The 17,424-nt window shown below is 45.0% G+C and overlaps 1 protein-coding gene across 1 annotated transcript in view; it reads left to right on the top strand.

The window, feature by feature from the left end:
* Positions 1–17,424, top strand: part of dnah6 (dynein, axonemal, heavy chain 6) — a gene marked incomplete at both ends in the record, with an annotated part of 372,041 nt that overhangs the window by 325,597 nt on the left and 29,020 nt on the right. Inside the window, 3 exon segments of the mRNA XM_084318285.1 lie at positions 3,465–3,553; positions 4,524–4,670; positions 4,837–4,975. Of these exon segments, the coding sequence (XP_084174411.1) occupies positions 3,465–3,553; positions 4,524–4,670; positions 4,837–4,975 (375 nt within the window).

Below are 17,424 nucleotides of genomic sequence, written 5' to 3'. Positions count from 1 at the left end.
CTTTCCCCGGAGATGTATGCGAGTCCTCGAGTCTAACCTAGTGCACTGGCGCTCAGTAGAGATAAAAAGGGTGTTTTTATGATGTTGGGCAACCAAGGCACGCCGGTCCCAAAAAGCGGATTCAATCATTGAAAAACACCCTGGGCCAGCGCTGATCGGTCTCTGCGCTGAGTTATGAAACAGCGTGTATGCTCGTAAAGAACCCGAGAATAGTGACAGCGAATTTCTAACAAGAAAGAGCCCCACAATGTTTCTCCCCGCTGTCTGGGACGAGCAGCAGTAAGCCGGTACTAGAGACACAGACACAGGCTCTTATACGATGAGCCTGGGAATAAAAACTGTGTCAATTCTGCTCTTTATGTAAGAGGGGAAGACAGCGGTTTTCCCAGAGAGACCTCAACGTGACAATGTAACAGATTGGACTAAGTAGACAAAACGGCCCAATATACACTACTGTTAGAGAGCAGAGCAGAAGGACCAACAGTCTCAACTGCATTGCATCTATCTATCCTTTACAATGACAGCGGCCTGTAGCACAGGCCCTGTAACTCACGGACATGTCTCTTGGCCAATACGAAAACGCGCCTGTGACGTCTTCAATGGCCGGGGAAATCCCGTGTCCCACTATCCTAATTTGGTGTGGGAGACAGGGAACCACCCCCCCCCTCCCTCCCTGTGACGAGAGAGAGAACACCTTCGTCAGGGAGACTGATAGGTAGAAAGGCACAACCTCTCGGCCAATCAGTTTTGTAAAGGATATAACTATTTCCGTGGGGGGGGGGGGGGTTATTTGTCCACCCCCCTCAACCACCTCACCCCTGATACGACGCAATACAAAAGGCAGAGCCGTGACACCAGTTGTATAGTGCACTAAATGAACACATACACCTGTAGTGTAATAGCTTTACATCCTGCACGCCAACCACAGCCGATAACCTCGTTTGTGTAAAAAACAGGCTTTATCCACGGCTCTGGCTTACGTGCGAAAAACTTGCCACCCACTATTTTCTATCTTTCCCCTTAAGCAAAAAAAAATACCAGACTGAAGAGAGGGACTCAAAAAGTCCTTGGTTTACATGCTACATATGTACAACTCCGTAAGCTAACAATAGCACACCAGTTGCGGACTCAAATGCTACGTTTTATCCTAAAACATATTTACATGAAACACACAACCCTCATCGTACAACGAAGCCGTCAAGTTCACGTTTACCACGTAAGAAAGAACACTGGCTTAGGTAGAGAGAAAGGACATAAGCCCTTGGCTAAGTGCTAGAAATACAGGCCTTGCAAGTTATACAAAACAGCAACCAAAGCAAATTTCTGAGAAATTCGCACAAACTCCCAAGCAAGAACGCGACCCTAGCATTTTTAGCTGTGGGTCTATATTGCACATGCCGTATCCCCCAAAATACAGTGAATTAAACACACGTTTTGTTAAACAAAAACAGTCCCCCTTTAGGAGGGACCCTTTATTTTATTAATCAAAATCATTTGGGGGGGGGGGGCAGGAGTGGGGGCAGAAGGGGTAAATGTTACGTGCGTCGCCCGCCGTGCGCGGGGTGTCGTTTGCCCCCACGAGCAGCTGGCCCGGAGGGACGGTATTGGGGAGCCATCTGGCCACGTTGTTCCCTACCGTTCCCCCCGGGCACAGGATGACTGGCGGCAGCAGTGGTGCCATCCTCTCCCCGTCTACGAGGCTTCTTGCTGGGAGGGCCAGCAGTGGCGGTGTCGACGGCTGGAGTCCGGTCGTGGTGGTGTCGGGCCGGGGGAAGTGGGGTTGTAGGACGGGCCGCTGCTCCTCCATGTCCCTGCAGGCTGACGCCATCTCCTGCATCGCCGAGCCGAAGAGCCCAGCGTCGGGGAGAGGGGCCATGAGGAGGGGGATCCTCCGGTGGTCCGTCAGCGCCACCTGCTCGAGCCAGAGGTGGCACTGGATGAGAGTGGCCAGGGCGCGTTGCTTCCCCGCAGCTATTGCCTGTACCTACAAGAGATGCAGGATGGCTCCCGTCACCTGGGCGTGGAGGTACTTCTGATGGTCATCCAGTACCTCTCCGCCCGCCATCAGCCCCGACATGAAGCGTGCTAGCTGCGCGATGTTGGACATCGCAGCTCTGACTCGAGACGATGTAGACCTGGTCACTCCAGACAGCCAACTGCTTAGCCGACTTCCCCTTGGGAAGTGGCTTTTTCTTTGGTGCCCACACCATCTCGGGGCAAAGGATAGATTGCATCGGACTATCAAGCCGTGGCACCCCCTCCTTTAACCCCTGGACCAAGCCCACCACCCGCGTGAAAGGCACGTAGGTGGGGGTGAGGCCGATGATGCAGGGGATTACCTGTCCCCGCGACACGTAGGCCTCCATTGAAGGGAAGAACGGGCAGACAACGCTCGCCTCCCTCACAGGACGGCGTTGCCAGAGATGACCTATCATGTCATCGGGAACAGGTGCCGGCAGTGGCGTCGGCAGCGGTACCCCGTTAGCACGGGCCGCTGCCGTCATGAGCTCGGGGAACAAAGCACGCAACTCCCTTTGCTTACTTTCTTCCGCTTCGCTCGCGTTCGGGAGGCTACACTCACTGTCTCGGTAAGATAGGTGGGAGCCAACATCCAGTGCGGATGGTAGCGGGGCATCTCGTCTCGGAGGTGGCGACTCGAACCCAGTCTCGGAGTATGAGGCTCCCCAGGGAAACGCAGCATCCTCTGCTGGGGTGTCGAACAAGAATTCCCCCGCCCCCTCCATGTAATCCTCTGTTTCCATTGCACGCGATGGAGAGGTAACAAAGGAATCCTTTTCTCGAAAATTATCGAGAGAGAAAATAAAAAACACAATTTCAGCACAGCTCCTTAACTAACACTAACTACTACAGCACTGATCTGAAGAGGTGCACTGCAGCACGTACTTCCAGGTGGTGAAAGTAGGGATGTAGCTAGTAGTATGGCCATGACCCCGCTTATATGTGAGCGGATGTGGGCGTGGTCAGGCAGGTGTAGGTGCATGCATGTGGTTGAAAGTTTTCATGATAGCATATGATTAAAGGGACAGTTCCAATAGAGCAGAGCGTAAAGCCATATCAAATATAACTGGCTGTTCTTTCATACTTTCTGACTGCACTGGCAGTGTTTATGTCCTTTGTATGAGGATGCCTTGTACTTCTGTTCATGTGGACATAAATAAACATTTCAAGTGTGTGTGTGTGTGTGTGTGTGTGTGTGTGTGTGTGTGTGTGTGTGTGTGTGTGTGTGTGTGTGTGTGTGTGTGTGTGTGTGTGTGTGTGTGTGTGTGTGTGTGTGTGTGTGTGTGTGTGTGTGTGTGTGTGTGTGTGTGTGTGTGTGTGTGTGTGTGTCTGTGTGTGTGAGTGACTGAGTCAGTGTGACTAAGTCAGTGAGTTAATGTATGTGTGTGTATATGCACAGTGAGGATGTGTGTGTGATAATAATGTTCCTCTCCTCCACCATGCAGACGTGTCCATCCATGAGTCCTTCCGTCTGTTCCTCAGCTCCATGCCAAGCAAAGTCTTTCCTGTCACTGTTCTCCAGAACTCTGTCAAGGTACACACACACGCACGCACACACATGCGCACACACACACACACACACACACACACACACACACACACACACACACACACACACACACACACACACACACACACACACACACACACACACACACACACACACACACACACACACACACACACACACACATTCATGTCTTAATTCACTCCAAGTGAAAGTTCAAATAGAGGAGGTACACGAATACCAGCCTATAATGTTTCTCATAATATGGTATTGTGGGGCCTCTGGTGATTATGGATGGACAACAAGCTCAGATGATACATATTACTATATCTCAGGAGGGATATTAATATTTCACCTCCTTACTCCTCTGTATTCTAAAGAGGTTGCGGCCTGGAGAGATCATTAGTCACCAAAGGAAGCCCTTTACAAGTTCTCATTTAACTGTCTGAAGAGGATGCATTGAAGTGCACAGAGTTTTCTCATAATGGCAGGATAGTTGCGTCTGTTGGGATTCGTGGAGTCTTGGATATATGATGGCGAGTAAGCAGAAAGGCTAAATTGATGTGATTTACAGTGTTCCCTGGGAGTTTAGGTGATGGATCGCCCGGTGCGCAGTCATAAGTCTGAACAATCGAAAGGTGTGCTGCTGACGGCTTCAATTTAAAGAATGATTACAGTAATGAAGTGTTTTAAAAGCAGGAATGAATATTATTTTACACCCTCGGGATACAAATAGTTCACTTCACTTCAATGTATTCCGTGGAGATTTCCTGTTATCTTGGATTTTCCTTCATCGGTTTCTGTCTTTTTGTGCTGTCCTGAACACACCCCTGAAAAACAACATCAGTAGATAAAAAAGGAGTGAGATGTAAGTCAAAGATGTACAGTGTTGAATTACAGTATTTTCACGATGCACAACGACAGTGCAGTCTTTAGGCCCATGATGAGTCTTGGCGCATCACTGTCTGCATGTGTTGAGCTGGGCTGTGTTTTTCAGGTGACCAACGAGGCCCCCAAGGGTCTGCGGGCCAACGTGCGGCGGGCCTTCACAGAGATCACCAGCGACTACTTTGAGGATCACAGCCTGAGAGGCCAGTGGAGGAAGATAGTCTTTGGAATCTGCTTCTTCCACGCTATCATCCAGGTCTCTCTCTCTCTCTCTCTCTCTCTCTCTCTCTCTCTCTCTCTCTCTCTCTCTCTCTCTCTCTCTCTCTCTCTCTCTCTCTCTCTCTCTCTCACACACACACACTAAAATATTCTGCCTGTCACACACACACACACTCAAATATTCTGCCTGTGTGTGTGTTTAGGAGAGGAAAAAGTTTGGTGCTCTGGGCTGGAATATCCCCTATGAGTTCAGCGAGAGCGACAGGGAGTGTGCTTTGCTCAACCTCCACCTCTACTGCAAGGAGACCAGCATCCCCTGGGATGCCCTCATCTACATCACTGGTAAAGATGGCCCACTGGACGGCTCTGTAGATGTATTGCTTGTATCACATTGCTTGTGGTCTTGATGCGTCAGGGCAGACCTGCAGGTTTGAACTACAGTATAATACAGACTGGGATTAGGGAATACACTGCATGTATGAGCCCTGTGCTACTGAGTTTCTGTGTGTGTGTGTCACATTTGTAAGAAGATTTAAACTGTGTCTGTAAAGCAAGTGGTTAAAAGTGCTTTTGAAAGACTTAATTTCACACAGAGAAATTGGACCCTTTCTACCAAGTGAATCGTACAGTAGCTGTTAAAAACCCATTTGTTTCCCATTTTTCAATTACACCGTTAAACGACCGCACGCTCCGCGTCTCGGCAGTGCGGCCACAACCACGGGGAGCAGAACGATCTCTCTCATTGTTGCTTTTCATACATCTGTGCTATTATTCAAACTCTTAATTGATCTTTAATGCTCTTTGTATTGCCGGGAAGCTCTCTCTTTGAGGGAGGAATCATTTAGGCTCAAACAGAGCATGATATTACTTCTCTGAAGAGCGCTCTTGCTCTCTCTCTCCCGACATAACGAGTCAGAGAGGAGAGGAAAGGTTTCCGCCTGCTGTATACTAAAGCAGGGAGGTCAAATATTCTGCCGTAATGTAATCACAGTGGGAGCTCCGAAAATAAATTTTTGTTCTTTTCTCCCCTTCTCCTGTGTATTTTTTGCCTACCTTTTGTTTACATAATGTATGTATAAATTGTCTAATAATCATTCTTAAAAAGATAACAGTATTTTACTGTTATGGTCATTAGGTTATGAATGTTTCCATGACAACTACTACAATACTTATACCTCAAGCCAGCTCCAAACCTGCTTTCAAGAACACGGTCAACGAGCGACTAGAACAGCTGGTTGTAGGCTATTGTTGTGTACACAGTCCTTCACCTTTGACATTTTTCAACTGCGGTTAAACCAGAGACAGGCTGTATAATGTGGAGACTCCAGGAGTTCTGAATGGAGAAATCTGTAATGCTAAAGATGGCAGCAACCACAAACCTACTTGCTAGAAAACAAACATATTCAGAGAAAATGATCAAATGTGATGTTTCTTTATGTTGAGTAAAATTATAACCTACTGCATTTTTAGGTTAAATGTGAGGTTGAAGGTGTTATAAAAGGAATAACTATCTCCGCCAAAAGGCTGGCAATCATGTAGTGAGTGGTTGCCATGGTAACTAAGACTAAATATTCTGATCGTTCGGCTGACTGGATGTGTGGAGTGGAAATTAATGGGGGGACGCCGCCATGTTTACTGACTCTGCTCTATACCTCTGTCACCCCGGCCTGTTCTCCACCCTCCCTCCTTCTGACCTGCTGTTGTCTACCAGACACACTGTAGTCTGTTCCTCTTTGACATGGATGACTACACCAGATATGTCTGCAAAGAGGAGGAGACACCTTCCTTTTGAATATGCTGCCCTCCTTTTGGCAGCCATATGGAGATGTGTATTTGAAAACAACAGGCTTGTGTACGTGCGCGAGCGTGTGTGTTGTGTGTGTGTGTGCGTGTGCATGTATGTGAAAGAGAAAGCTGGTCATAGGCACTATGTTGAGGCATGCTTTTTATTTTATCCCCCCCCCCCCCCAAAGTTGTTCAGCTCAGGGCTACAGTATATCTGACCTCAAACTATCACATCCTTCCAGCGATGAAACACACACTGACAGACGACTGTTTCCCCTCTCTGACATCCTATAATATGGTGTTATTCTAAGCTTGCTGTGTCAGCTTCATGGAGGCCCTGTCTTCTCTATGGAGTCGTACTCTATACTCTATATATCTATCTATCTATATCTATCCATCTATCCATCTATCCATCTATCCATCTATCCATCTATCCATGAATGAATGAATGAATGAACGAATGAATGAATGAATGAATGAATGAATGAATGAATGAATGAATGAATGAATGAATGAATGAAAACTTTATTTAACAGATTGCAGAATGGGTACAATACAGTACAGCTCAATACACACAATTGTTAAGGGGATGCAGACCTGAGAAAGACGTTTGTCTTGTTTCCATCAGGGTCCCCCATTTTCATTTATGACATACACAACATACATGACATTTATGGCATAGGGACATATAGGTATTTAGTACTGATACATTTGTGACATAAACGGTATTCAAATATACAGTACTGTTACCCCTAGATCCTGACAGAGTATATACATATGATGGGAGGGGACTGTACTTTAGGAGGGGATGGGTGGGTGGGAGAGAAATATACATACGGCGGGGAGGGAATATATACATGCGGTGGGGAGGAGACTGTCTATTAGGAGGTGGTGGGGGTTTTGGGCATTTACGGTGGCCAGTTTCGAATTGCAGCCTCCCGTAGGTGCTCTTTAAGAGCGGTTTTGAATGTGGGTAGGGATTCACATTCCTTTACAGCTTTGGGTAGGTCGTTCCACATTGATGTGGCATAATTGCGAAACGTGTTTAGTCCCTTGTTTGAGCCGAATCTGGGTTTAACTTGATTTGTTGAGCTTCCTCTGGTGTAGTGGTTGTGGTATTCACTGACCTTTGGGAAGTATTTTGACATGTACATGGGTACCTTAGTCGTATAGTGTATCTTGTAGACCAGGCCCATTGCAAGTTGCTGTACTCTGTCGTCTACTCTAAGCCATCCTAGGTTGTCAAAGTGGGCAGGGGTGAGGTGGGTTCTGGGGGTAAGGTCAAGTAGTAGTCTGACCGGTTTGTTTTGTGATGTTTGTAATCTTGTTTTAAGCGCCTTTGAGGTGCTTTGGTACCATGAGGTGCACGCATAGTCGTAGTACCCTTGAATGAGTGCTCCTGCCAGAGTCTTCAGGGTATTCTTGTTTACCAGAGAGGAGATCCGGTACAAGAATCTAGTTCGTTGGTTGACTTTTTTTATTACATTGGATGCCATTTTGTCACAGGAAAGATTTGCCTCTAGGATGGAACCCAGGTAGGTAATTTCGTCTTTCCTTGTGACAATATTGTCACCCACTGTAACTGAGAAGCCATCGGTCTTGCTGAGTTTGTTATTTGAACCGAAGAGAATGGACTCTGTTTTGCCCATGTGTAATGATAGTTTGTTATCAGCGAGCCATATGCAGATTTTGCCTAGTTCCGAGCTGAGGGTTTTTTCAACCTGCAACTTGTTCTTGTCAGAGACCAGCAGGGCTGAGTCGTCCGCAAACAGGAACAAGTTGCAGTCACAGGCTGACGACATGTCATTTGCATAAATTAGGAAGAGTAGCGGTCCTAGTATGCTTCCTTGTGGAACACCACAGCTCACTGTGAGGGGGGGGGGGGATAGAGTACCGTTTACCTCTACCATCTGTTCTCTCCCCTCCAGGTAGGATTGCATCCAGCTCACTGATAAACTATCAAAACCAATTGCTTTTAACTTGTCAATCAGAATGGAGTGATTGACAGTGTCGAAGGCCTTTTGTAGGTCCAGCATGACCATGCCGCAGTATTTGCCCGCGTCCACCTCTTGTTTGATGTGGTCATTCAAATAGAGGAGGCATGTGTCAGTGGAGTGGGACGTTCTGAAGCCAGATTGGAATTCGTAGATTCGATTTTTTTGACTTTCGAGATGGAGGTAAGAATAGAAACAGGGCGGTAGTTGCCTGGGTCTAATTTGCTGCCCTTTTTGTGCAGAGGGGTCACTCTTGCAATTTTGAAGTCCTTGGGGACGTGTCCCTGTTTTATAGAGAGGTTTATTATGTGTGTGATGACTGGGGTGATGGCGGCTGCTGAGTCTGAGGAATTTGGAGGGGATGTTGTCATGGCCAGTGGCCTTGTTAGGTTGGAGGGCGCTCAATTTTTTGAGTACCTCATCGGTTGTTACCATTTCAAGTTTGAAGTCGTCTTTGTGGACCCCTAGGTTTTTGTAGTATGCTACTATGTGTTCTACCCCATAATGCCCTGAGTGGGAGGGTAGTTTGTTTACCAGTGTTGTGGCTATGTTTGAAGAAGATGTTTAAGTAATTGGCTACATCCAGTTTGTCGGTTTAGCGTTAGAATGGAGTAAGTCGCATGTGACACAGCTGCTCACCCGTTATTTTTTTTTTTCGTTTTAAAAACATTTATAAACCATTAATGCGTTTAAAACTTGACGCATATATCAACTGAGATTATCAACTAACTATATTGACCAAAAGAATCGAGATGCCAACAACAAGGAAAGACACAACGAGACCAAAACCAGTCGCAGAGGACCCGCCTAAGGAAGCAGGATTCGTGCGGCAAATAGCAGAGAATATAGATGTGACAGTGGCCGCTTCAAGTTCAACCCCTTCAAATACCTCCGCGGACACCGAATATATCATCCGGAGAATGGAGAAAATGGAGATTACAATAACCCAAAAAGTAGATGCTATCAAAGAATCTATCGAAGGCAAAATAGAAGCGCTAAGAGCGGACACCGATGCACATATTAAACGCACCGAGGCTCTGGAAACAGGTATGGAAGTCCACCAACAAAATTTCGTTCGAATCTACAAAGAAGTAGATGATTATTAGTAGATGAGCTTATAATGGTAGTGTCTGGTTAGGTGCGAGGGATAGTGGAGGTACTTCTCAAGGTGGGGTCCGGGAGGGGGGGGTTCGAGCTGAGCATATGTGTGTAGGTTTTTTAGATAACAGGTATTAGGGGTATATCTTATATAAGACAACTAACTCAAATGTGATCTCATTGGATGTGCCCTGACAATTAATGCTTGTATATCTTATCGTGTGTTGTCATGTTTGTTTATATGTTTGTTTAAAAAATAATAAAAAAATAAAATACAAAAAAAAGAAGTAGATGATATCAACGTTAACCTAACTGCTGAGATGAAGGGAAACTACAAAGAACTCAATACGGAGCTCAGCGATATAACGATGGAGCTTAAGCGAATCAATGAAGAACAGAAAGCCAAAATATTCGAGATGGAATATCAAAAACGCAAGCTGAATATTCGTATAGTCGGTCTGGACGAGTCGGTGAGCTGCGCACACCCTGAAGAGTTTGCCACAGAATTACAGAAAATCTTGGGAACAGAGATCCTTCCTAAAGTACCAGAGGTGGAACAGTGCTACAGATTGGGGACCCGATCCAATGACAATAACGTTAAGCCCAGAGTGATATTGGTTATCCTGCGCCAAGTCAGAATAAAAGAAATGATTATTCGTGAAACTCGCAGGATGAAAGGCAATCTGAAATACAAGGATATACCAATACACTGCTTTGAAGATTATTGTCGTGAGGTAGTGGACCTGCGTGCCAAGTTCAAGACGGTGATGTCTCAACTCTATCTGGAGAAATTCAGACCCCTATTAATATACCCTGCAATACTTCGCATCGTCGATAAACAAGGAGCAAGGGTTTTCCTCAACTCGCCTGAAGATGCAGCCAAATACATGTCTGCACAACACGCAGGATAGTGTATAAATGGCCTTTTAATCTCTGTTATGCATGGACACCATATAGTATAAACTTTAATGAACCGATGATTTGGGACAGAGAGACCTACGAGCTCAGAGTTATTGAATGCTTTCCCCGTCGGGATTCTATTGCGGACATATTGGATTCAAAATTGGAACACTCCAGAACATACTGGATCATTCGAACACTGTAAAAACGACATATTGGAATAATCTAGAACATCTAAAGCACTCTTTGATATAGGGAACATTCTGGAATAACAGCAATACGTGGCCAGACATACTACCAGAAGCCCTTCGGGGGAATAATCAACAGCATCTAGCTGCAGAACCACAGAACCATCATAGCAGCGGCCGGCTGGAATAACATTCTACACAACGGATCATCGCCCACCCCTGGCCAGGGGAAATGCTGCATATATGTATTTAAAAACTGCTTTTTATTAATTGGAAATATTTCCACTACTTCTCCAATTTATACTTTAGATGTTTAAGCATAGCAAAGCTCTTTTAAGATCTAAGTTAATGTTTTCTTCCTTTTACTTGTTTTATTTTCTTCTGTTTTCTCTGATTTATTGAGGCTCTCTTTTCAGTTCAATACCTCCATATTATTCATGGGTTACTATAAATTACACAAGTTCATATAAAATGTAAGTGATTAGGGCATGATAATTGAAGCTTATTTTTGGTCTTTATTTTTAGTTTTATCTTATTTAAATTTTTATTTAACGGGAAAGTGGCCAAGCCACAGTCGACATTCTACTTATGGTAGAATTTAGAGTGTTAGATCCTATGGTATACATAGGAATGTTAAGGATAATTGGATCATTCTGGGATATCCGGTGGTGCAAGGGAGGGAGTCATACGCAAAGGTTGTGTTCATGGAACACAATCCTGTACGACTCTCGGTGGGAGGGGAGGGAAGGGGATTTTTATTTGTATATAATGTATGTTTTTAAGCTCGGCTCTCAACGGGACCTCACTGGATGTATATCTATTATTGCCTCGCACTCCAGAAGCATTACCAAAAACTACACTACAACATGTATAGATTATGGCTAGTTTGAATATAATGATATGGAACACCGGGGGAATAAATAACGCAAAAGCGTGCTCACACTGATGAAAAAAGAACATGTGGACATTGCTCTGCTAAGCGAAACGCACATTCTAGAGAAAGACAGATAAATTAGCGGACAACACATATCATAATATTAGTCACTCTTCTATTGGTACGAGAACTCGGGGTGTAGCCATAGTCGTTAAACGTAAGTTGAATATTGTATTAAAGGGAGTATGGTCTGATGTAGAAGGTCGGATAACTATAGCTAAGATTGTACATAAGAACAGGAAAATAGCGTTGGTAGCGGTATACGCCCCAAATTTGTACGAAGAGGATTTCTTCACTACACTAACCAATGCAATGTTAGACATTCCCGATTACTCATTTATAATAGGTGCGGATTTTAATGCCATCTGGAACCCAAGGATGGACAAATCTTACCTCGCCTTTTCCAGCGAACAAAAGAATTCATCTAAGGCATTAAAGGATTGGTCGAAGATTACAGGTGTAAATGACTTATGGCGATTACTTAATCCCACAACCCGAAAGTACTCTTGTCGATCTGCGAGACATAACACATTATCCAGAATAGATTATGTCTTTGCATCACAGAGACTATTTGATAATTATGAAGTGGAAATGATACCCAACGCACTATCAGATCACTGTTATTTACTCCTTAAAGGAACATTTGGTATACTATCCTCCCGAGCCCCAAGATGGCGATTTAACTCGATGCTGCTTAATAACAAGGAATTCATTACACAACTCAAAGAAGCTCTTATAGTATTCCAACGGGAGAATGCAAACTCGGTGCAAGACCCCAGAATAATATGGATGTCGGTAAAGGGAATGATCAAAGATTTCACTGATAGCTTTTCCTCCAAAATGCGCAAGAATCAATGCACAAAACTGGCTGAGCTGGAAACGCTTTACTCAACGTTATTTAATTCTCTAAAATACAACAACTCAACTCGACTAGAGAATCAAGTTAACGTACTAAAAATAGAGATCAATGCCATATACAGACAACAATCGGAAATACAAATACGCAGCACAAGACAACAGCAGTACTCCCAAGGTTCTAAACCTAGTCACCTATTAGCCATGCGATTAAGAATTAATGCAAAATTTGCAGATATAACTACCATTAGAGCACAACAAGTACTTGAAACAGACCCTGTAAAAATAAACGATACATTCAAAGAATTCTACGACTTATATAAATCAGAAACGACCTTCGATCAAAACAAAATGGACACATATCTTAATCAAATTATTCTCCCTAAACTTTCAGAGGATGACGCTAAACAGTTAGAAACACCGATCACACTAGAGGAACTCAAGAAGGCCATATCCGAAATGCAAAGTGGTAAGGCTCCTGGAAGAGACGGTATCCCATCAGAAATGTACCTTTCTTGTTGGGACATAATTGGACCCTTATTACTAAATATGATCTTATACTCAGTCAAGGAGGGGAACTTCCATAAGAATGACAATATTGCACTCATAACAGTCCTCCTTAAAAAAGACAAAGACCCCAACGAGTGCGGTAGTTATAGACCTTTAAGCCTCCTCGGAACCGATATCAAACTGTACTCTAAGGTATTAGCCATCAGATCACAAAAGCATATGACGTCTTTAGTTCACCCGGACCAAACTGGCTTCATAAGAGGCCGCCTGATCACTGATAACACAAGACGAATACTGCACGTACTAGATGCCGACAAGGATGACACCATACCTAAGGCGATGCTGTCCCTGGATGCTATGAAAGCCTTTGACAGGCTGGAATGGTCGTATCTATGGGCAGTATTAGAAAGGATGGGGTTAGGAAAAGGATTCATTGATATGATTAAAGTATTATACAAAGACCCATCGGCCATGATTACAACAGGTACAATCATCTCCAAAATCTTTCCGGTATCACGCTCAGCCAGACAGGGTTGCCCTCTTAGTCCCGGACTATTCAATCTATCATTAGAGCATTTAGCACAATATATAAGACAATCCCAATCCATAGAACCAATCGTAATCAAGGGCACACAACATAAAATTAGTTTATATGCGGACGACGTAATATTGTTCATGCAAAACCCCAACACCACATTGCCTCATCTGCTCAAGTTGATTGAGAACTTTGGTGATTTATCGGGATTTAAGATAAATTGGCCGAAGTCGGCTTTCCTTCCACTTAACACCCCTGCAAAAAAAGATATAACCCTCCCAGGAGAGATACCGATGGTAAAACATTTTAGATGCTTGGGAGTGGAAATATTCCCCACCATAAGACAAACGGTGAAGCACAATTACACAAAAATCCAAAACAAAATCAAAGACGACCTTGATAGGTGGGCAAAACTTAAAAACACAGTACAAGCACGGATATCAATAGTTAAGATGGATGTACTACCTAGAATCAACTTCTTCAGTTCAATGCTACCGTTACCCCCTCCAGAGGGTTACTGGAAAATATTACACTCCTCCACATACAAATTTATTTGGAATAACAAACCACCACGTATAAAAAGATCCACTGCACAGAGAAATAAAGCAGATGGTGGCATGGCATTTCCAGATTTTTTCCAATATTTTAAGGCGTACACATTAAGACCATTGACAACATGGTTTGACCCCCAAGCATTAGTATCCTTAGAAATTAGAAGAAAATATAGTAGCCCCACATAGACTGAAGGACATAGCATACACTAAACTACCAATCAAGCACTGTGAACGGAAATTTGGCCCCATAATTACTCATGCGATCCGGATATGGCGTGAAACACAAAAAAAAAATCCCAACCCACATAAATGGCACAATCATACTCCCTTATTCAATAACAATGCACTCTTAATTGAAAAACGACCTATAAGATTCCATATATGGGAAGAGCAAGGCATACACTCATTAGGGGATGTTTTTAACAAACAGGGTTTTTGTAGTTATAAAGAAATACGCAAAAAATTTAATCTCACCAAGTCCACATGGCTTTTTTACATACAGTTACAGCTATGTTTGAAGTCTCACGGTGTTCCATTAGACATACCAATTGAACACCACAGATACCACAAATTCTTCTATGAAAGAGAGACATCGAGAGGTTTTGTTTCAGATTTTTATCATCAATTACTAACGTCCTCGTATGAAACCCTCCAACTAGACTCTGCCTGGAGGAGGGATATACCAGACCTGGAAAATGACTTTGATTGGCAAGGAGCCTGGGCAAATGTCCGACTTACATCAAGGAACCCGGACCATCAACAAATCAATCTTAACTATATTCACAGGACATACTTGACTCCTATAAGACTGTGCAGAATGGGTCTTAAACAAGACTCCAAATGCTCCCAATGTACAAATGGGGACGAAGGGACATTTATGCACATGTATTGGGACTGCCCACCAGTTAAGACATTCTGGAAATATGTGACCCAACAATTATCAAAACTAGTATCTTGGAATATACCTGTACACCCCTCGGTATTACTATTGAATGATGTTTTTGAGTTTGCAGTAAATCCACAGCTAAAGAGATTGGTTTTATCGGGTATCACAGTAGCTAAAAAGCTGATCGCATCACGCTGGTTTCAACCGGAAAAAATTTGCCGGAAAGTTTGGTTTCTTACATATCTCGATGTGATTTATCAAGAAATATCTACAGCAAGAATTCTGGGTCTCAATGAATCCAAAATGTCAATGTGGTTAGAAGTGGTGGAGAGAATAAAAGCTAGCTTATAACGGTAGTGTCTGGTTAGGTGCGAGGGATAATGGAGGTACTACCCAAGGTGGGGTCCGGGAGGGGGGGGTTCGAGCTGGAGCATATGTGTGTAGGTTTTTAGATAACAGGTATTAGGGGTATATCTTATATAAGACAATTAACTAAAATGTGATTTCATTGGATGTGCTCTGACAATTAATGCTTGTATATCTTATCGTGTGTTGTCATGTTTGTTTATGTGTTTGTTTAAAAAATAATAAAAAAATAAAATACAAAAAAAAAGTAATTGGCTACATCCAGCTTGTCTGTGATGAGCGTGTTGTCCGTCTTTATGTTTATGTTTGAGAATCTGGTTTTAAGTTTTTTTACTGCAGCCTAGTTGATTATTGAGTAATTTCCAAAGTTTGCGGGGTTTGTTTTTGTTTTCCTCAGTTTTGTCGTTGATGAAATTTCTTTTTGCGGTTTTGATCATGGTGTTTACGTCATTTTACGTCTATCTATCTATCTATCTATCTATCTATCTATCTATCTATCTATCTATCTATCTATCTCTTATCTATCTATCTATCTCTTATCTATCTATCCATCCATCTACCCTGGGTTCTATGTCTGCCCTGGTCCTCTGTCTGTCCTGGTCCTCTGTCTGTCCTGGTCCTCTCTCTGTCCTGGTCCTCTGTCTGCCCTGGTCCTCTCTCTGCCCTGGTCCTCTCTCTGCCCTGGTCCTCTCTCTGCCCTGATCCTCTCTGCCCTGGTCCTCTGTCTGCCCTGGTCCTCTGTCTGCCCTGGTCCTCTCTCTGTCCTGGTCCTCTGTCTGCCCTGGTCCTCTGTCTGCCCTGGTCCTCTGTCTGCCCTGGTCCTCTCTCTGTCCTGGTCCTCTCTCTGCCATGGTCCTCTCTCTGTCCTGGTCCTCTCTCTGCCCTGGTCCTCTCTCTGCCCTGGTCCTCTCTCTGTCCTGGTCCTCTCTCTGCCCTGGTCCTCTCTCTGCCCTGGTCCTCTGTCTGCCCTGGTCCTCTCTCTGCCCTGGTCCTCTCTCTGCCCTGGTCCTCTCTCTGCCCTGATCCTCTCTGCCCTGGTCCTCTGTCTGCCCTGGTCCTCTCTCTGTCCTGGTCCTCTGTCTGCCCTGGTCCTCTGTCTGCCCTGGTCCTCTGTCTGCCCTGGTCCTCTCTCTGTCCTGGTCCTCTGTCTGCCCTGGTCCTCTGTCTGCCCTGGTCCTCTGTCTGCCCTGGTCCTCTCTCTGTCCTGGTCCTCTCTCTGCCATGGTCCTCTCTCTGTCCTGGTCCTCTCTCTGCCCTGGTCCTCTCTCTGCCCTGGTCCTCTCTCTGTCCTGGTCCTCTCTCTGCCCTGGTCCTCTCTCTGCCCTGGTCCTCTGTCTGCCCTGGTCCTCTCTCTGCCCTGGTCCTCTCTCTGCCCTGGTCCTCTCTCTGCCCTGATCCTCTCTGCCCTGGTCCTCTGTCTGCCCTGGTCCTCTCTCTGTCCTGGTCCTCTGTCTGCCCTGGTCCTCTGTCTGCCCTGGTCCTCTGTCTGCCCCGGTCCTCTGTCTGTCCTGGTCCTCTGTCCGCCCTGGTCCTCTCTCTGCCCTGGTCCTCTATCTGCCCTGGTCCTCTCTCTGCCCTGGTCCTCTGTCTGCCCTGGTCCTCTGTCCGCCCTGGTCCTCTCTCTGTCCTGGTCCTCTCTCTGCCCTGGTCCTCTCTCTGTCCTGGTCCTCTCTCTGCCCTGGTCCTCTCTCTGCCCTGGTCCTCTCTCTGTCCTGGTCCTCTCTCTGCCCTGGTCCTCTCTCTGCCCTGGTCCTCTGTCTGCCCTGGTCCTCTCTCTGCCTTGGTCCTCTCTCTGCCCTGGTCCTCTGTCTGCCCTGGTCCTCTGTCTGCCATGGTCCTCTCTCTGCCCTGGATCTGCTCTCAACAGATCCGACATGATAATATTATCCTCTCCAACAATCACCACTCCAGCCATCGACGTTCTCTCAAAAACTCTCTTTATCGCTGTTGGTCCATTCCTTTCTCCCCATGCGTGCTGTTCCATTGTTCAGTGTCATTGTGTCAATCTGATGCATCCATGAAGTACGGAATAAATAAAACATTCACAATCAATAATAAACACTCCAAACCAATAATAACTTCATGAAATTAATCTCAAACCTGGTGTTGGTTTCTGGTTTTGCGCTAAGCAAGAGACGCTGTCGATAAAGCCAAATGCTTCCATATCCGGCTTTGCCCAGTTTGAA

The sequence above is a fragment of the Notolepis coatsorum genome (genome assembly GCF_963971535.1).
Source record: "Notolepis coatsorum genome assembly, chromosome: 7".
NCBI lineage: Eukaryota > Metazoa > Chordata > Actinopteri > Aulopiformes > Paralepididae > Notolepis > Notolepis coatsorum.
This window is presented reverse-complemented; position numbering and strand designations above follow the sequence as displayed.